This window comes from Haemaphysalis longicornis, unplaced genomic scaffold (genome assembly GCF_048455015.1).
Source record: "Haemaphysalis longicornis isolate Haplotype H1 unplaced genomic scaffold, Haemaphysalis longicornis Haplotype H1 scaffold_4, whole genome shotgun sequence".
NCBI classification, from domain to species: domain Eukaryota; kingdom Metazoa; phylum Arthropoda; class Arachnida; order Ixodida; family Ixodidae; genus Haemaphysalis; species Haemaphysalis longicornis.
Window position 1 is genome coordinate 88,878,824 of NW_027526361.1, and position 20,513 is coordinate 88,899,336.

The following is a 20,513-nucleotide window of genomic DNA, read 5'->3' on the forward strand; positions in this document are numbered from 1 at the left end:
GCGCTGAGATCTCTCCCGGTCGAGACATCGATGTACGAGAACTACTGATACGAAACTATTCATATTACTACTGGTGTGACCAAATATCGTCTCAATGTCGAGATATACAGACCGTGAAAATCTATCGATGGTGGGCTATTGGTATACTACTCATACACTATGAATCCATCACTCTTCGAAACATCTCGATGCAATTTTATTGGCTGTTCACAATTTTCAATCTGATTAGATTATCTGCTGCAGACTTTTTGCGGAATTATCGGTGATCGTATGTCGATAATTACATATATTAATTACCAATATTATTGTGGTGGGCTGCGTAGGACGTTATGAGAGATCCCATGAACCTGTGAGCTGAAAAGCAGATGGGAGCCGGTGCGGCGACGGTTTTACTTAAGAAAACACATATATAAAACGAGTGCAAAGAGTAAGAGCTGCTGCTCGTGAACGCCAGTGAAGGGCCAACATTCCAGGACGACGACTACGGTCAGGTATCTTAGAAATACCGAGAATAGTATGAACGGCAAGCTATCGCAAAAGCATTATTAACCCTCCGTAGACTAATCAACGGATTTTGTAAAAGCTATTGTTATTATCGATAGTCAATTTTTCGTTGGTTTTGCACAAGTAGAGAGAAATCGACCCGTAAAGGGAACGGAATGCGAAAGTGGTGTCTGGGCGAGTACTTCACTTGAACCATATAGATTATACGTGTTTCGAAGCAATTATTGTTTGAACGGCGGGTCGCTATCTTGGCACCACTTGGGAAACCTTATATTCCCAAAACCAAACCCAAAACCAATGTGTAGCCTTTCAGTGCGGCAGCCAGCATGTGTGGGACGCTCTGTTTCTGTGACATGCGATATACCATTGTAACCTGTATGTAATTTTTTTGCTTTCTTCAGTTGCACCGCTTTGCAGAGAAATACGCGAGCGCTGCACACTCTCATGTGCCGGTTCTAACTGCTCTTTATAAATGTGGTTGCCTGTTTCTGGAGGTACAGCACACCATGTGCCCGCACTCGTATACATATCTCTCAACAAAGGCTTTTTGAACCGAATGTGCAAGCGTACTCAGTGTGTCTTGAGGTCCTACTTTGAAAGTATAGCCTCCTGCTTTCTGAGTGCCCACGTATTAGCTTTAGAAATTATTCTGCGCAGCGCAGATCGCGCGTACCCATGTTTAAGTGTACAGTGTACCCCACTGTACGTTTCACTCCATTCGAGGATGTCTGTCTGTTTTACTTCACTTGACTGCACATTTTGACGATAGTGGACACTTAAGTTGGACGAGAGAGTGGCGTTCCCCGCTGTGGTCTTTCGGTACCCGTGGTTTCTGTCTGCTCTTGTATAACAAGAAATCAATACAACTTGATTCTACACATTGGAGAAAAGCAATTGCGGATCGCGAAGACTGCCCAAATTGAAAGCAGTAATGTTTTCCTTGGATGTACTGAAAGCAGCTTCAACTCCCCTCCAGTACATTTCATTTGCAACGCCTCTGTTTTAGTATTCATTCCAATCTTTTTTTCGTTCATAAAATTGTCTGGCTTATTCAGAACCCCCCCCCCCCCCCCTTGCCCACTGTGCTTCGTGTCAGACCTGCATTCCAAGTTGTATGCCCATAAGGAGCTACCCTGCCACTTTTCTGTCAGCTTACATCAACGGGCATCATAAAATGAAAGGTGCCTTACCCAAAATATGGCTTTCGTCACAATCACATGTAATCTAGAAAAATAAACAAAACAACAGCAGGAAAAGACATGAAATACTTGATTGCGCCCCAGTGCGTACGTGCGTGGCGAAGCATTCATCCACTTCATTCCGCAGCTTGGCTTCTTTATCGGGGTGAAGAGCTAACAAGTAGAGGCTGTGTGCGATCGCACTAGAGAGGCCGTCTTGTGCAGCGAGGAAGAAAAGCACGCACTGAGCCAGGGCTTCGTCCTCGGTGAGCCCTGGGAAACATGTCAGTGGGTCAAGGCTACCGCACCAATTCTGCTCCTTACCATCAGTGGACAGCTTTCTATCTTGTCTAGCCGATAAACAGCGTGCACAATGCCTGGATTGTTACTCAGAATTAGGTCCACTTAGTTTTACTTTCCCCGTTGAGGCTTTTTTATATGCATTTACTAATTTTTTGCAAGCAGGAAAATCTTAACCCTCAGTTTGTTACTGCCTGCAAATCCAACGAATGTATGTCCTCCGCTACTACGACTACAAATGCAAGTGTTCCAGCGCATCATCGCTTACTTCGGTGACAAATTCCACCGCATCATCGCTTACTTGCTCCTTTTCTACTATTTCGTTAGTTTACAATCCCTATCGTGTACTTCGCTTTTTCATTATTCATTGCCGATTTCACATCTTCGTATAAAATATAAGCAACCTCATCGTTGCAGCTAGCGATTGCTGCATAAGATTTTAATATCTCTAACCTATATCGCTTGTTTAGTTGGATCACAACAGTTGCAACCTTTTAGGTAAAGCAATAGAATTCTCCAACACTGTTTGCTATTTCTTTGCCCATTATTAAACCTGCTTTAAGCTCTTTCTTTTTCGCGTGTTATAGCACAAAAAGCAGGCAGAAGTTAGGTAGAAATATTTTGCAGATGAATTGGGTAAAAAGCAATTCGATAACGGGAAAACCCAGTCCTTCGCTGACTCGAAGTCACGGTTCTTCGGCGCCAAGGAACGCCGGAATAAGCACAAAGAACACAAAGAGGCCCTGAAGAACGCTGGCTCTATAACACAAAGAAATATCACCCGTGCCAAGAAGTTGTGCGAATCTTTATTTTTTAAGAACGTCCAATAAAGTAAGGAAAAATCTCTAAAAAATGGCTGACGATTAGAGATAAAACCTAATGCGAAATTCGTGCGCAGCGCAAACTGCAGTCTTTTCAGTGACGCTACATTCCTTCTTCTTCTCAGGAAGTGATCGCCGCATCAGCGAATGCACAGAGGGGAGCATATCTCGCGCAATCCCCTGCATACCTCCCAACCCCTCACTCTTTCGCCATACTTTCATCCTTAGCTTTCCTGCTAGCTCTAGATTCGGTGGCCCCTTCGTTCTCTCGGTTATCCCGTAGCGCCGCCGCCAGGGAGTGTCTCGCGCCGCCTCAGCATACCGGCCTCCGCTCCCCCCCCCCCATCCCCCCCGCCCCCACACACACACTTTCGCAACACTTTCCTCATTTCCTCCCCCTTTTTCCTGCTCGTTGTATATCGTCTGTCTTCGGTGTCCCTTCCGTCGCCCGGTTGCGCAGGAGACAATGGCGCCGCGGAACCACGGCAGCGGGCGCTTAAGTGCTGCACACTAAAAAATGCACGCTACAAAGCCCCTAGAATGCCTCACCTTCTACACGTTACCGCGCTGAATCCTACAATAGTGCACTTAATGTCTGAAACATCCTCTAGTAGAACAGCTAACCTACTCTCGCAGGGCAAAGTCCCAGCGTTGAACGTAGCACAGTTGAATTTCCAGTTGCGGCCCGTACGGGGCCAAAGATTCTTAGCACCCTCTGCTGTATCGATAAGCTGCCTCTCACCGTAGACAGGTGCTATACGGCTACTAGGGACCGAGGACCATGCGCTCAGCTGTAGGTACGTAAGAGATGTTTTGGCTGAATACTCGACCATGGTGGCCAGGCATTGTTCTGGTGAGGAATTGCCGTTTGTGTCCCAGCGATACTTCCAAGTATGGTTGCACTTATTGGGCAGCCTGTCGGCATCCGAGTTGTTTCCTAGCGGGTCAGGTCGCATTCCACAACCTGGAGGAGCGACCTGCCACCATGTGCCTCCTTACTTTCTCGCAGTGCGTGAATGAAAAATAAAGAGCCTTAGTTCTAATTGCCTTCGGAAAAAAAGAGCTATAACGCAACAAACTGAGAAAAATTGTGCTACTTAGGAAAAATTGTTCTACTTAGGAACATTATCCGCGTCACGGACGAAGCCAGCAGTACTTTCGCTCAGCAGCTATATACGGAAAGGATACAGCTAGTTAAAAGGAGGAACCCAAACTTGGAGTCTGTAATAAACGGAACCTAGAAGTTCAAAATAATGCTTCAGAACAAATTCTTGGTCCGGTGAAAGAGAAAGCAGTGAAGATGTGCTGAAGGACAACTTAACGACGGTAATCACAGTCAGCAGTAGCTGTTGGAAAAGGTGACATTAGGAAGAAACCCGCTATACTATTTCAGAAAACGAAAGGCATTCTTGGGAAACGCGGGAATATGAAAGTGTCAACAACGGCGGAGCAAATCAAATTGGTGGAGCTGCCGAAATTTATTCTTGGAAGTAAGTTTAATGGAATTTGCACCTACCATTTGGCATATATTGAAGAAACGTTAAAAAGCAGGAAACGCCCGTGTGTACGAGATTTCGGCGCACGTTAAAGATCCCCAGGTGGTCAAAATTAATCCGGAGCCTTCCACTACGGCGCGCTTCATCGCCTGCGTTGCGTCGGCGCGTTAAACCCTACAATCAATCAATCAATTAAGAAGCAGGAAACTTGAAAGCAACTAAGCAGGAGTTCGCTACTAACAAAGACCGAATAAATGCCCTCAGAGATTAAAAAGGTAGCATTGCGCACCGCATGGACGAGATAATCAAAGCAGTGGAAATGTTTTATGAAGATTGCTGTTATTTATATACAGATTTATAGAAAGATTTGCAGATTTAGTTATACATATATTTATATAATAAAGGATGTTGTGTAGGTTTTCTGGCAATTTGGGTACATCAAAACTAGAAAAAAATGTGAATTCTTGCACGACTTACAAATTTCTATTCAATCTATAACTACTTTAGGTTCCCATTTAAATTCCTAGTTTCATAGTTTACATCAAACCAGGATTGTTAATTCACTTTGTTGCTTAGCTCCAACTTTAAAAGGTCAAGGTTGAACCCCAAAGAAGCAGTCATGCGGTCTCCCCTTCCCCAGATTCTCACCTTTATTTGATAAGAACGACGTATCTGGTGTGATAGTCGAATCAAGGTTGAAGAGTCGGTCATCGCGTCCAGATGCACTTTCTACAGCGTCCACGAGTTTTCCGTCAATTGCATCTATCATCAGCTGGAGAAAGTCGATGTGCCGCTGTAAAAAACGAGGTGTAGATCTTAAGATCAAGATCAAAATGACACTTTGGTAATTTATATTAGAATGTTTTGGACACAGGCACTTTTAATTAAATTCAAATTTCAGTGGAGCTCTACTTACAGACTGTTCATTTCGACGTCTTTCCATGATGTTTCGAAACATGGCCCTGAAGTACTGGAAGGTTTCTGGGTCGAAAGCTCGGAGTTTCAAAGCCCTTGCGATGACCGGAAATCCAACTTAAAGGGGCCATGCAGACAAAACACAAGTTTCGTTCATTCGAAAGATTGCCTTGTTACAATCACACTGAAACCACTTTTAACGCAAGCTTCGCTCAAATGAGCTATAGGCTGTATTCAATGAAAAGTTTAGCAGGCGATTCCTCCGCCTGGCAACACTGAAAACCGCCATGTCGGTGGCCACCGTGTCAGCGCATGCGCTTTGCACCCGCATCTCGAAAGAAAAGAAAACACTAGCGCACATCGTCTGCTGCGTTTCAGCCCGATTATCGGTAGTGGCGTCAACAGATATAATATTATTCGCACTCACATTGAGTGGGGGCACTCTACCTACCCTCGAGCGCTTCGAATCCACGGAGGATGAAACCGCGCCTTCGAACTGCGCGTATAAGTAGCATAAGTCCGACGCTGCATTTGGCTGCCGCCGCGGATGTCGACGCAAGTGCACGCGCACCGCATCCACGACTTTATGTCTGGTAGGTGCCCTCTAATGCGTGGTTGAGTACAAAAACCGAATAATTTCTTTGGAGAAATGGTTCAAGCGTACACAGATTTACCGCTGGATTTCTCGTGCGCTAAATGTTTCACACCCAGCAAAACAACTCACGTCTGACGTTAGAGCGCGGCGGCTGGCAATCAGCCGATCTCCGGCGGCTTTTTCATACGCGTCTGGCGATAGGTACATCGTACTGTGCTGTACTCAACAGCACTTATCGTCGAGGTATTACCAGAGTTCTTCAATGCCTTTCTGGTCATGAAACTTCGCCGTCACGCTATCGGAGAGCTTCGTACACTGCCCCGGGAGGCCGCGCCGCGGCGCTGGTGTTGATCGGAGGGCAGCCGGGGGAGTGGTCAGAGCGCGTTTGGCAGGGATCAGACCACGGAGTAAGATAAAACAGACGCTCACCGCCTTATCAGCAGTGCGCTTTCGCTTTACGTGTCGTGGGCCGCTCAAATTGACTTATCATTTTGTGAGTGGCGAAAAAATTTGGTGCGAACGGGCATGCTGCTATTGCGTTCCTCACTGCCGGTCTGGCTACAGAGCAGCGGCGGCCGCCTGATGCCCTCCGATCTGCGGTGGCGCCCCTCGCGGTCGCCTTTGTCCCCGTACGAAACTTGGCCGGGAGTTTCATGACCAGAGAAGCATTGAAGGACTCTGGTATTACTTTGAGTTCAAAGGGCAACAGTTTCGTAAGGATGCAGTTCCTGCTGTCAAACGGACCTCTGCGCTTACGTTGCAACCTTTGTGCCGTGACCGACTCGCACTCGCTCGTAGGTGTGCGCGGAGGCTGTGGTTGAATTGCAGATAAGGTTGTCACACTCATGAGCGGAATCATGACTTTTCGCGTAACCAACGCTATCGTGGCACAACTGACTATTGAATCGCCCGCACACGCCTTGCATGGGAACTCAAGGTCACTCGCGGCCCGCGGCCTGCCTGGCCGCCATGAAGGCATGGAGGAGAAGAGGGGTGCATGATCTGGGGGCCGGGCGCACAACGTCGCCTTGGCAACAGACGCTTGGCCACAGATATGGCGGCGCACTCGCACGGTTGCCTGTATGCATTCCACGCTATTGAATACCGGCTATATAAGTAGGAATAAAGGGAATGGCCATGCGACCCACTAGCTTATTTCCCGCAACAGAACCCATGATGTCATATGTGCCCGCTCTGCGATTGGCTGAGGCCGGTAAAAGCAAACGAAAATTACGCAGAGCTTATAAGCTTGCCGAACGAGCTATTTGCGCTTAAATTTACGGAACATTCTTTTTATAGCTGTAAGAATGGTGGCATAAACCGTGTCAGTTACGGAAGTACACGTAAACATAGAAGTATTGATGCGTACTGCTGTTGGTACGGCACGCAGTAGGCTTGTTTTAGCTGCATAGCACTGCGAAGTTTTGGGGTTGTCCCAGACGACAACGGCCGATTGGCGTAAGCGACGGTGTGGTACGTGACCAGATTTGTTGAGCGAACACCATGTTTCAGGAAACGACTATTTTCTGCCTGCACAAAAACAAGCCAGGTTCAAATACGGTCAAAAACAAATCAATGACAGAAAATGGCCCGCCGCGGTATGGTGGAGCCATCTAGGCTGACTAACGGTAAACAAGGCTCCGCAGCAGCTTGAAGACCTGTTCTTGGGTGTCATTGACGACGTCATAAAAACACACGACTTGACGGAAGAATCAAAATTTTATCTTAAATTAACTAATTTCGCAGTGAATAAAGTATTGTTTGCTTCGGGACAGGCGGTGGGAGCACTACAAAACACGAATCTTTCAAATGAAACAAACCTGTTTTTTGTCTGCATGGCCCCTTTAGATGTATAAACCATGCCACGGGTCCATAGCGACACCATTGGTTGATTGAAAATATATTTATTTGCAAGAAAAAAACAGGGAGGAAACAAGGTGGCTATGATATTCCAGGATACCATTGACCTTCAACGCCGCTCCGGCTGTCCCTACCAGCCATCGCTGGCAGGCAGGGTCACCGCTGCGCAGGATGGCCTCCCACTGCTTCCCAGACGTGTTTGTGATTTGGTGTACAGTTGGTGTGCACTGGCGTGCCCACAAAGCGTGGTAAGCGTCCGTCCTCTCCCGGCAGCGGAAGCAAAATATTCGGATTGCGTCTAAGGCTATAAAATGAATCTCCCCGTCAATTCCAGCGAACTTTTGTTTACTTGTTCCCGTAGAAATATGCGCATTTTATGGCGAAAAATAGGCCGAAAAGTTTCCCTAGGTTATTATGCCATGAGTCAAACCGTCACAGGAGCAGTATATAAACGTAAATAACGCAGTAATATCAATTGCAAGACAACGCGTTTTTCGATACAATCATAATTTAAATGACTTAGTTGTAAAGAATGACAGAATAATAAGCTGACTCTAACAGGAACATCTCGCAGCCCAACCATGTCTGCAAGTTGCTGTGCTAAAAAATTACGGTGAGTAGACCAAACATGTCTTGGTCGAAAAAACAGAACATCAATGTTTTAGCGGACGTTACAAGCTTAATTTTGTAAGTATCGGTCTTGAGCTCGACTGATAATACAACATTAACGTTCTAGGCTTTAAGGGTCATCCTATGGCTTTGTCTGAATTAATTTTCAAATTGCTGTTAAAAGACAACTTGAGTATTTTAGCACTTTCTCAATGGTTCCTATCAAGTTGGCAATATAAAATAAAAAAGAAGAGTTACATCATCCGCTTAAATTTTAACGCTTGTTCCATGCTGTACACATGACAGTAGACGCGTCTCATAGGGGACCTAATATTCTTTTTGTGGAACGGCAATGTTGTCTAGCCTGATCTCAGACAGAACACAACGCACCATACTCACTGGTCACGAAGAGTCTCGGCGTGACGCCTCCAGAAAAAATCTTGCGCGCCTTCGCGACGAACTCGTTGCTTTGATCCGAATGAGAGTCAAGTTGGGTGCCAAATGCACACCTTGCTATTACGTCCAACGTGTAGTTTGAGAACAACCTGCATGAACGGCGAACATAAACTGAACCAACTGTTTAAGACAGAAACGATAGTGAACGGCAAACCCGAAGTCCGTTCTCAGCACAGAGACATATTTTTGTGAAAAACAGCCCTAAAGATGTCAGTCCTCCGAGTGTTTTTGAATGTCTGGCTTTGGAGAGGGTGACCGACAGTGTCATTGCCACTACAAACAAAGAGAGATCAATAACTACGTGCATACATCCACATGAGCTCGTACCAGACAATATCACATTCGTTGTTGACGAAGGGAGGACCGAAATATCTGCGGCACACATCAATTAACACTTTCAACTGTGGGCGTACACCCTCGCCGGCGGACGCATGCAAACTGCATAACACCAAATCACCAAGAAGAGTCTGCAATGGGTTCTGACTCCAACATAAATACCAACTATGCTCGCATATTTGTATATATCCGTATGTATGTATGTATGTATGTATGTATGTATGTATGTATGTATGTATGTATGTATGTATGTATGTATATGTATGTGTATGTATGTATGTATGTATGTATGTATGTATGTATGTATGTATGTATGTATGTATGTATGTATGTATGTATGTATGTATGTATGTATGCAGCTATGTATGTATGTAGGTATGTATCCAGCGAAAACAGTAATTCTGTCTGACAAATGTTTTTATAGAAATTCCAGAAAAAAACAACGCTACAGACTTTATTGCAAGTTCTCTATGTGATCTCGGAAGTATAAATTTTAAAACATTGAAAACAACAAAAAAACATGCGTTATCGTGTGTTAGTTTCTTTCGGACGAGCATGGCAATGTTTAGAACCTTACTGTTTCACGTCAGCATCCTCTTCTGCAGAAGCCGCTTTCCTCAGGTGCTCCATTGTCACTTGAGCGCATTCTGCTATCAAAATATTCATCTGCATTTAGTAGAAAATCCAAACAATTTAAATGGTGCAACGCAAAAGTGTTCCGTGATTTCAAGCCAGCTTTTGGTACAGCTGAGCCAGACATGAAACTTTATAATACGTAAGTAGTATTTAGACTTTGTAAACTGCCGAGGAGATTGTGTATCGTATACGATACCGCTATCAGCAGTATAAAAAACTGAGAGCGCTCCTCAGTGGTCATCTCTACACTTGATCAGTATTTCGTGGGTTTCTTCCCGCATGAATAAAAACAAGGAACAGTTGCGTAGAGCTAATACTAAAAAACACTCACAATCTCGAACAAACGAGGTGCTTGTATTATTACGAGCAGTTTGCGCAGTTGCAGAGGTGACATTATCTGTTCGGGTGCCTATGATGAAGTAATATTTTAGCAGCCCTTGCTGTTCTGCTTTTCATGGCTACTAGAAATATTTAAGTAAAGTTATTACTTCTCAAAACAAATATCCGTAATTTTTAGGAGCTGACAGCTCAACTTCGCCTGTGGTTTGAGGTGAACCTTAAAAGATTGCATGGCTATAATAACAGACTGCTTGTCAGAATACCACTAAAGCTTTTCGGAAAACGACTACTTCGCACTCCAACTTGCCTGGTCGTCCCCACGTCACCGAATTACGGTTTCTATAACGATTGTAAACTTCCAACGTGTAACTAAAATTGCTTAATATCGAGCAGATTTATTTGGGGGTATTCTGAGCTTAAGTTTGGAATATTTCTTACTGCAAACCAGTAAAAACACCAATGATTTTTGTCATCATTTCATAGCTCGATCAGTTTGAAGAAAACGGGACTAACGATCGGTAGTTCAGTATTTTAATACTGAATTTAACGGTCACGTTTGCTATAACACAATAACGTTACAAAATTATGGGAATATTTTATGCCGGCGACGATAGACCTATGGAAACTCGTGACTTTAAGTCCTATTTTATTCCATGACTGCTGCACCTTCTTACAAGGGCTGTTCAACCATCTATGCGCTAGCGTGCGGCAACAAATAAAACAGGTAGCGTACTCACCTTACGCAGTTTTCCAGCGGAGAACGCCGGACTCACAGAAGGCCGCAGCCTACGCCACTGCTCTATAGGCGTGAAGACGATCATGTTGTCCACAAGCGGCTCGTAGAAAGTAAACGACTGCAGAAATGAAAAAAAAAACAGCCATATCACAGACCTAGCAGTTACAGTTCCTGCTGAATTCAAGAATAAAGATTCGTCTCCGTATCAGGTTGCTTCGCCGCAAATGCCGTCGATAGACGGCAGTCCTCTACCGCCCCGGCCACGCAGTACTACCTCCGCTACTCCTCACCCACTCCTCTCCCCTCTCGACCTTCATATGATGACTGCAATGGAGGTTTGCTGAGTTTAATTCAATTCTGCGGTGTTCGCTCTGCCTGCGTGCCATTCTTTCCGAACGTTTGTTTCTATACTTTTTGGAGCAGCTGAAGGTGTGTTGTTCTGTTTTAGTGTTCGCTTTTATCTCGCCTCTTCAAAGCTCTCTTTATCCCTTCCTTTTTTTGTTGTTGCTGCCGTAAAAGCCAAATCCCAAGTAAGCTTTCAATTAAAATAGACCTGGTACTGCCAGTTATGTACTGAAGATTTTCCCCAAATGTGTGTAGTGTCTTTTTTCTGTGCTGAAAAACGTTGGCATATAGGAGGCCTGCCCCCCGTTGGGATACTTCGTCCAGGAGTGCTATACCAGAAGTCCCGCGATTAAGCGGAACTCGGGAGACACGAGCTCTAGCGACGGCTACGGAACACGATGATAAAATTTTCCAGGCGCAGTTCAAGTGGTTTCAAAATACGATTCATGGTATTTGCCGATTATTGAGGTGACGTAACCAGTGAAGGGCAGCGCACGGCAAGGATGCGCGAGTTAGGGGTGGCGCATTTTACAGCGCGTTCAATCGCTCCCCGGTTGCACTGGTGGCAGCCGGGGGGAAGCAAATCCAGCCGCTTTACTTTATCGCGCTGTTATTTTATTAGGGGCGAAGCTCCTCTGGCTCGGGCCCTGTCCCGGCCGTACACTGCACATTGTACACGGCACATTGATGATGATTGTGGCAGGATCCCCCTTGGGATTGGCCAACCAAAGATTGGCCGAAGAGGTCATAACGTTCAACGCGTACGTGGCTACCCGACAAGGAGGAGAGGAAGAAGAAGAGTTGTCGTTCGTCGCCTGCGAGCTCAACACTCGTGTTCGGGCCCTGTCCCGTCCCTCTTTGCTGTCATACACGGCGGAATGATGACGATTGTGGCAGGATCCCCCAAGGGATTGGCCAACGAAAGATTGGCCGAAGAGGTCAAAACGTTCAACGCGTTCGTTGCTACCCAACAATGAGGAGAGGAAGAAGAAGAGGTTGTCGTTTGTCGCCTGCGAGCTGAAGACACGTACCGGGGGTGCGCCACACAAGACGCTATGCAGAAGGCGACGGCCAAGGTAGCTAAAATGTCACACACCGAATTCGCCAACTTACGCATGGAGATTCTCATCGTCCCAAAAAAGCCCTACATAATCACCACAAACATCAACGTCGTCGACGGGCTTGTCAACGGAGCGGTGGAAAGCTTGACGTGTCGAGTCTTTATATGATGTGTGGGCGAATGTTTCACGGTTTTACCGATAAGCATTTTAGCTTCGCCCCTCTCATCCTCATTCACTTCGTGGAGATGGCGGGATTTTTAATCTGCATTTAGCTACAAAGTTTGTTTATTTTTATTTAGAGCGTTTGTATGAACTTTTTGTGTGAAAATGTTCGTCTTGGGAAGCCGTTTTTGCCCATTTATGCCGTCGGTGGCGGACAGTGCAATGACGTGACTCAGGCCGACTGGCAAAAAAAGAAAGCGTGGGATGGAAACCCGCCACATTCAAAATAATTGCTGCTCGGTGTTACGTTATCAAAACCATTCGCCTGCTTTTCGATGCAAATTTCCTTGGGGCACTTAGTCCGCTTACATGATTTATAAGGTAAAAGCTTGGCTATACTTAGTAAAACCTTCTTTACTAATACATTACACTTGCGTCTTTTTCCTCGCTTTCATTTCTTTGTCTTTTGGCACGAATTACTTCGACTTGCTTCTTTTCTGCTATACAGTCTTGGCGTGAGTTTCTTCTCTTTCATTTCGTAATGAACTACGTCAGCAAGCAGATTGGCACAGGCCACAGCCTCCCTAGAATCGGGGTTCAGCGAGGCTGGTGTGCACCTGCCCTACTCCCTTGCCATCGTGGCAAGGTGTCACGCGGCACAAATTGCTTCATCACTCCTGTTCGACGAAGCTCTCTACAGTGCTTTTTTTTTTTTCATTGAGTCCGATTCGCTCCCTCCCCTCTCTTCTTTCGCACCCTCCACACTCTCGCTTGCCCTCCCTCTGGCATCACGTGGTTGTTTTAACTCCCAACTCTCCCCTTCACTGACGTTCCATGCTCGTCTTCCTGCCATACAATGGCGACGCTGAACGAAACCCATTGAAATGTGTAGAGATCTTCTCTGATAATAGATAACCGCCGTTAATCGTATATGTGCATAAGTATAAGCTATCCTGCCAGTTACGTGTTCACAAAACATGTACAACACGAACGTCTCTGCCACACTCACTCTAAATGTAACGCATGGTCATGCAACGCCTCGCACGAAACTGTTTTGCGAGCAGACGATAGCTGTAGCGCACACTCCGGCTGCGGACGGATAGACGCGCGGTAGGAACCTGGGGAAGCCATATATGCCGAACCGCCTAAAAGAAAGGCTGGGTCCGGTAAACACGTGTCCACTGATAGTATTGCGCACACACCGGTTGATGGTCGACTGGTGGCGGTCGATGGTGCGGTCGCCACCAACGCTTCTGTAGAACCTGCCGGTCTCGTAATACCGCAGCGCACACTAAACTTGCTCCTCGACGGTCATAGAGCGAAAGCCGCCTCTAAGTCGTCGCAAACGAAGGTATGTCGCCAGCCGACGGCACAACCAATGCACAGGACTTTTCGAGAGCTAAAAAGGAGCTCGAAATGTTTCGTTCGTTTAAAAGACCTGTCGGGGTAGAAATATGCCTGATACGGCGACCATAAAAATAAACCACGCCACAGCAGCGGCCACCACGGACGTCCCGAGTTCAACTCGATCGTGCAAAACCATGCCCGAGTTTTCTCCGAGTTCTAATGTCAGTTAAACAAACCCAGCCCATTCGGGGGCGAGGCGTAACAGCCGAAGCCACACCCACCCATTGCGTCCACTTGGTGCGGGCGTAACTTCGCAGCCAGGAAGTCGTTATTGCATGACCGCTAGTAGCGACAAGAACCTAGCACAAAACAAAAATGAAGTACCCAGGCCACCGTCACCCAATGGTGCCACACTTGCGGGGGTGTTCACTATTGTACGAGCCGATAGGAGAGGCCAAGACGACACTATTTTACCACGGGAGCCTTCTTCATACACCGTGAAAACACAGTCGATGACAAATGACACAACTTCAACGTCTAAAACGCACTCGCCAATGCTGAAACATGCTCTTGACACGCTGAATTGTGACCATTTGTGATAAGCGCCCGCCGTGAACTCTCAAGCACGCCGTAAACAAGAGCTATATTTGATGGTCGGGAGCAGGGCGCGTTCCGTTCACTACAGTGGACCCCTTTGATTACTTGGTTTGGGCTTGCGCAAAGCTGCACTGTGACTAGCCTCAAGCGAAGTAGCAAACATAATTCAGTGGAAGAACAGAACACCGAGACAAACGGACCGCCCGCGCCGGGCGTGGCCAACAGCTAGGCTGGGATTTCAAAGCAGCAGTGGGGTTATCTAGTATATGCTAGGGAATGAGTATTGCAGATAGATTTCAGATTGTGCTGCATGCGGAAGATAGCATAATCCGTACTTTATCAACCCAATACAGCGCTCTAAATATGCCCGGCGTTCTGCGCACGATTCCGTCGGTTTCGCTCCAGGTGTATCGAATGCTCCAGTGTCACTACTTTCATAACCCAAGCAGCTAGAAACTGGGGAGTAGGCCTTCTGGAATAGCGCCCCTGGTCTAACGAAAATTTTTAAAAACTAAAAAAAGTAACAAAAATGTAACAAAATTATGGAAAATGGCGAAACGTGTAACTCCTTGCAGTTCCACCATAAGGCAGATTCCGCGAAAGTTCCACCTGTAGTCGTTATAATAGCGTCAATGGATATAATCGGTCGAACTGCATTTCCACAATGATTTGGATTTCTCGAAAGTTACAAATTTAATGGTTTTAATAACGTAAATGGAGATAATTTGTCAGACGAAATTTTGAAAAAATATAAATAACTAAAGTATTTAAAAAATACGGAAAGTGGAAAATCTTTAACGAACTTTAAGTTCTATTTCTAATCGTTATAATAGCGCATATTGGTCGGACAGGATTCATAAACACCAAAAAAGGTGTGCAGTTTGTAGTAACTCGCGCCGTCTCAGATTCTACGGATTGTAGGAATTCGCTGTGAATATCTTATCCATCCAGGCCGAGCAGTTTGGCTCCGCGTTGATATCCCTAGGTAGTACTTTTCAGTCTGTTACGAGTTTATTTTTTAAAAATCTTGTTCCTCTCTTTGGGGCGTCCTAGGGCCGAATACCTAAAAACGACAGGACCACGGCAGCCTGCTTAAGTTACCAATGGCTGCAGTACGCTACTTAGGTGGATCTCTGGATTCCCAAGTTGCTTTTGACTAGTGCTGACATCCCAAAGTTACGTGTCCACACATCAGCGTACGCCTGACTCAGCAGCCTCAAAACCCGCGACATGGAATTAGCTTTACTGTAAGCTACCCTGCTCGCCTGAAGGAAACGCACAATCAAACTTGTGCAATGGCCCTGTTTAAAATTCTGGAAAGTGCGCAGAAGTACTCTAGAAGCATTTTCTGAGAGCATCACACGTAAGTACAAAATCACGCGGGTTTTGGAACGTTAATCCAAGGTACAAAAATCTATTATCTCACAGTGATTCCAATTCATTTGGAAGGGCTTTAGCTGTACTTGGGAAGCTTTAAGGATTTTAGGCATTCATTTTTGAGCATCACTTCTTTTCTTCATTTCACGTGATTAACGAATGATTGTCAACTTACCACTGAAGGGGATTCGCCGATGACGATGTCAGCTTAGTGAGAAACCCATGGCCAGCCAACACATGTGAACTTGGCTTGCTTTGATATAATTTTGTTGGGTTTCAAATACTCTTTTTTTAAACTCTCTTTTCATGCGAACCTTCTGTGCCATGCAAGGTTTTCAATGATATAAAAATAGTTTTGTCTTCAAACAGCCGGCCACACATCAACCACCAGAAACCAAAGACGACGAAAAAGAAGCGCACTGGCTCTGAACGTTGTGCCCGACGCCAACCTTTTGCTATGCCTCACGGAGAACCGCAGCCCGCTTCCCTCTGTACTGAAGATGTTGATTGTTCAAGTTCGATGTCAAGCGACGACTCCCTCGACGACTTGGAGTTGGTTTACCGTCACGACATGCACGCCAGGCGGGACGGGCGAAATCTTATTCTATTCACCGCCGCTACATGCGCATCAATGTTATTGGCGCTCAGATTTTTTCACTTGAACTACAGCATGCCAACCACAACCACCTCGAATGCCCGAGTTCGCCCGATGTTCGTGCTTGGTAACAGTTCCGAGCGCCTCTTGCTGTGCACTTTGGGGAAGGACGCTACGCACAATTTCGCCTACCCATTGGATGGTGTTTGCAACTTCATAGTCTACACCCACGTCCGCTACGAGGAAGAAAACAGCAGCTTCTTTGCCAGTTCGCCAGCATCCGTGCGTGGTTGGAACTTCTTCCTCCTGAAAAGGCCGCAGTACAGGGCCACTCGCTTACTTCCTTCACAAGACTGGACAATGGTCAGCCCGATGTCGTTCGATGCGCGCTCTGTGAACAGGACCTTGCTTCATCTAGGAATGGTGGGCCTGGCGTTCCTCAACGTGCGAATATCCGTGGGCCAAGTGCCCCTCCTGACGGCAATCTTGAGATCGCTTGCCCGCGGAAACCCCGGCATGTTCCTGGCCTTGGGCGTGTCCTTTCACGGACTTCACGACGGCTCCGCCTCGCGCCTGGTTCCAACCGACCTGATGGATCAGCTAGTCACGCCGCTGAGCCTGTTTGTGCTTGAGACGCACCTGCCAACCCCACGCGAGCACTGCACTGCCGACGTATCGACGGGGCGTGGTCCTTTTTTCGAACAACAAGAAGACCGCCTGACCTTTGAAGGTGCAGCGTCCTTCCTCGCTCAGCCAGCCCTCCGATACGTGGATCCAGTCGCCATGCCACGCTGCATTTCCGTGCAGGCCGGCGTGCTCGTCTTCCACGTGCCCCGAGGAATTCCGCGAGTGGGCGCTCGGTGCACGCAGTGGACGCTGCAGAAGTTAGCGACCTTCTGCAGGCTGACCAGCGTGCGGCTGCATGCCGAGGCTCAAGCGATGTACGGTCACACTGGCCAGCTGTTCTTTACCTTCGAGTCCTCGGTCCACGTGGTGCCGAAAGTGCAGGCCGTACTGAGGGTTCTCTTGCGTTCCGAGCTGCCTACTTGTCTGGCCGTTTATTCGCTGGACCTGGACGCCTTCGCGGGATTGTGTTCCATCAATCTTGACCGTCCCAGCAGGCTCGTGTACACTGCGTATAATATTCTGAAATTCTTGTAACGAAGTTAAGAAGTGTAGACACCGTAGAGAGGTGGAGTTTTTAGATACTACTCAGTTAAATCAGACAGGCTTTGTGCAATGCAGCGCTCTGCCTGAGGCAGTATTGGATATTCTTATGTTTTAGGGTGCCTTCATCAAGGTATGTGTCTACAGATTTGCGAACATTTGCAGACCTCAAGACTGATCTCTTCATTCAAATGAAAGTAACATTGTAGAGCGATTGTTGCGTCATATTCCTTCCTCCGACCGCAAACACGTTCTACTGATAATGGACGATAATTATGACCAGCTCCGTTGCAGTGTTTTTGTTCAATACGGTTCTTACAAATAAACTTTAAGATGCCGCATACTGGCGCCATGAAAATGTGGCTGTGCACTAGTCGAGATGTGTTTTTCACTGTAAAGTCAGGCAAAGTGTACCAGCAACGTACGATATGAATGTATTTGCGAGTCTCCGGGAAGAACTTCAGTGGTCTTAGTGCCTTTATTCTAGGCATCTGGAGGAAGCTCGTCCAGATCAGCAGAGTGGTCTCCCAGTGCCAGCTTTTCCCTCCGCGTCTCAATGCATCCCGGCGTGCCACTCAATTTGAAAACGCCTTATTCACGCACGTAGCAGGTAATTGAATGCAATAAAAACTTTCTCCAATAGAAGCTTGCCACCGAACAGCATCTCCCCTCTCCGTGAAGTCTTCAGCTCCTTCACATACTGCATACCCCAGCAGCTATGGTGAGAATGAAGCTTTTAACAACGAAGCTGTTTTGCAAGACGTAGTTTTCGTGTCAGCAGTTAAAAATACCAACAAAACGCTTTGCGCTCATGCGTGCATGCCTCGCGATGACCGCCTAGCATCCCCTGCACGTTTCTCAAGCTTAGCATACCCACGTAAAGAAATTGGCGAAAATTGCCCCCCCCCCTAAAAAAATTCCTCGCATTTCCCCGAGGGGAAGAATGTGAAAGTGCGAATGCACGAGTTGAATTTGCGCGGTTCGGTAATGTTCGCGAAAGAGAGATCACACACACACACACCCACAACTACAAAGAAAGAAAGATGCATTTATTCACAGACACCTATTTGTGTTGTCGTTGTACTTGATTGCTAGAGCGGATCTCAGCTTTGAAATTTCGTGTCAGTACTCCTTTAAGCAGGTGCATTAGCCCTTCTCACGCCCGATTCTTGGCGAATCCCCCACGTGGGTATGTGCCATGTCAGCGGCCAGGCAGCGCGCGCCCATCTCCCCCCGTTGCCAAGGAAGACGAGGAGATTCCTGGCCAATCCCGCACGTGCGTATGTGCTATGTCAGCGGCCAGGCTGCGCGCGCCCATCTCCACGTGCGCGGACATCGCCGGTGGACGCAGGTTCAAGGTCGCTTAAGAAGTGCATTGCACTTAAAAAATCACACCATCTCCACGTATGGGAACCCTGAGTAGTATGCGAAGCAGCCACGGGGTCGATTCAAGTGCCTATTAGTTTTCAGTTCGTCATTTCGGTTAGGTTGAGGTACGTAGCTACCGTTATATTTACCATTTGGTTTCCATGGTAACTACCCCAATGTCAATTTACCGGAACGACGAAATGGGAAATTGCGTTGACCGCATGGCTGCTTCGCATACTACTCAGGGTTCCCCTGCGGGACGATGGTGTAATTTTATTGGAGGGCGTGGGGGTGTTAGAGTGCAGAGGCATTAAAGAGAGAGAGAGAGAGAGAGAGAGAGAGAGAGAGAGAGAGAGGGGGGGAGAGAGAGAGAGGGAGAGAGAGGGTGTACGTGGTATGATTTTGTCTTTATTTAGGGATTATCATCATCATGTTCATCGTAGGTGACGCCGAGTTGTGGTTGGCGTTCCGCTTTGATTATGACCGCCTTATGGTCTGTGAAATGTAAAGTCAAGGGCTGTTTCAGTGGATGAACCCTGAAGTTTCTACGCCTCGCTAGGACGAAGAATGTCTTATCTACGTTCGTACACCCACAAAGTATTCGCATAGTTGTAGTCACAGTCATAACCAACCGCTTTTTACTGTCCTGATGGGTAAAAGCGGCGGTTTACAATACGCGCAATTTTCCCTATGCAATTATTGTAGATGAGCACGCAGCACAGCACAAACAGACGCAGTTGCCCTTCTCCGGAGCTGATATAGTGATCCCAATCATACTGAATACAACGATTGCACGGTGTTTCGACGGGCAGGGCACTCGTCGGTAGCGTTTTGAGAGACCCGTCCATTCGCGTGGCAGCTGCTTGCAGTTTTTAATCGAGGCGCTGCATTTTCTCTAGCCAGTCTGTTTATAGGTTTGCTATTGCAGACTTGTCCTGTTCGTTAGCAAGAACTCCCGATACCCAGTGTCTTTAAAGCGCAATGCGTTCTTGCATACGGGTTTGTTATGCGTGCTTGTTTTTGTGCCTACGTGACTCCGCTTCCTTGATTTAGCACTTGGTTTACTTGAAAGGTTCCCAAATATTTTCTGTTGTGCGATGTGCGTCGGCAATGTCTGCGCTCGGAACGCCGTTCTTTGTCAGACACCTCCCCTGCCATGGTTCACAGCTGTTGTTGATGTAACTCATTAGGGTGGATTTCTGAGTGAGTTGGCATTCCATTGTATTCGCGTAAAACGCAAAACGTAGACGAACAACGAAGGAAGGGGACAGGGACGATGTTATTTCAAACACGGAAGTACCGCTTGTCCCTGTCGGCTTCCTTCGTCCTTCGTCTACATTTTGCCCTTTACACGGCTTCTATGGCGTAAAAAGTTCCCAGACCAACACCATTTCGAATAAATTTATAGAAAACGTGTCGCTCGGAAGGCACAATACAGATGTAAAACGTGGAAATTACGTGCACCAACAGTACTACGGATCCAGTGGTACCCACTATCATCAGCAGCTTGTTGACTTTCCTGTTTTCTTTCTCTTTCGCTTCTACGACTGGGTGGCTTGGCCGATCTTAGATGTTCGTTCTACACATACGCTTGTAGCGTGCACGGGCTTTGCTACTCACCTAATCGGCCCTTATGTAAGTAGCATGGTCAAGTTTCTACGGATGAATTTAGTTTAAGCGTCGAACAGACTTTTTTACGTAGAAAGTCCCAAC

At 46.8% G+C, this 20,513-nt stretch overlaps 1 protein-coding gene across 3 annotated transcripts in view; it reads right to left on the reverse strand.

Moving 5' to 3' along the window:
- LOC144179004 (cytochrome P450 3A24-like) overlaps nucleotides 1–20,513 on the reverse strand; it is a 43,309-nt gene that overhangs the window by 12,806 nt on the left and 9,990 nt on the right. For 2 of the 3 annotated variants that reach the window (XM_077707163.1, XM_077707165.1), the window contains exons 5-10: nucleotides 10,783–10,899; nucleotides 9,648–9,736; nucleotides 8,669–8,823; nucleotides 5,216–5,331; nucleotides 4,948–5,092; nucleotides 1,795–1,955 (exon numbers count right to left, since the gene is read on the reverse strand). In XM_077707163.1, the coding sequence (XP_077563289.1) occupies nucleotides 1,795–1,955; nucleotides 4,948–5,092; nucleotides 5,216–5,331; nucleotides 8,669–8,823; nucleotides 9,648–9,736; nucleotides 10,783–10,899 (783 nt within the window). The remainder of the gene's footprint in view (nucleotides 1–1,794; nucleotides 1,956–4,947; nucleotides 5,093–5,215; nucleotides 5,332–8,668; nucleotides 8,824–9,647; nucleotides 9,737–10,782; nucleotides 10,900–20,513) is intronic. The other variant, XM_077707164.1, reaches the window with a different exon arrangement.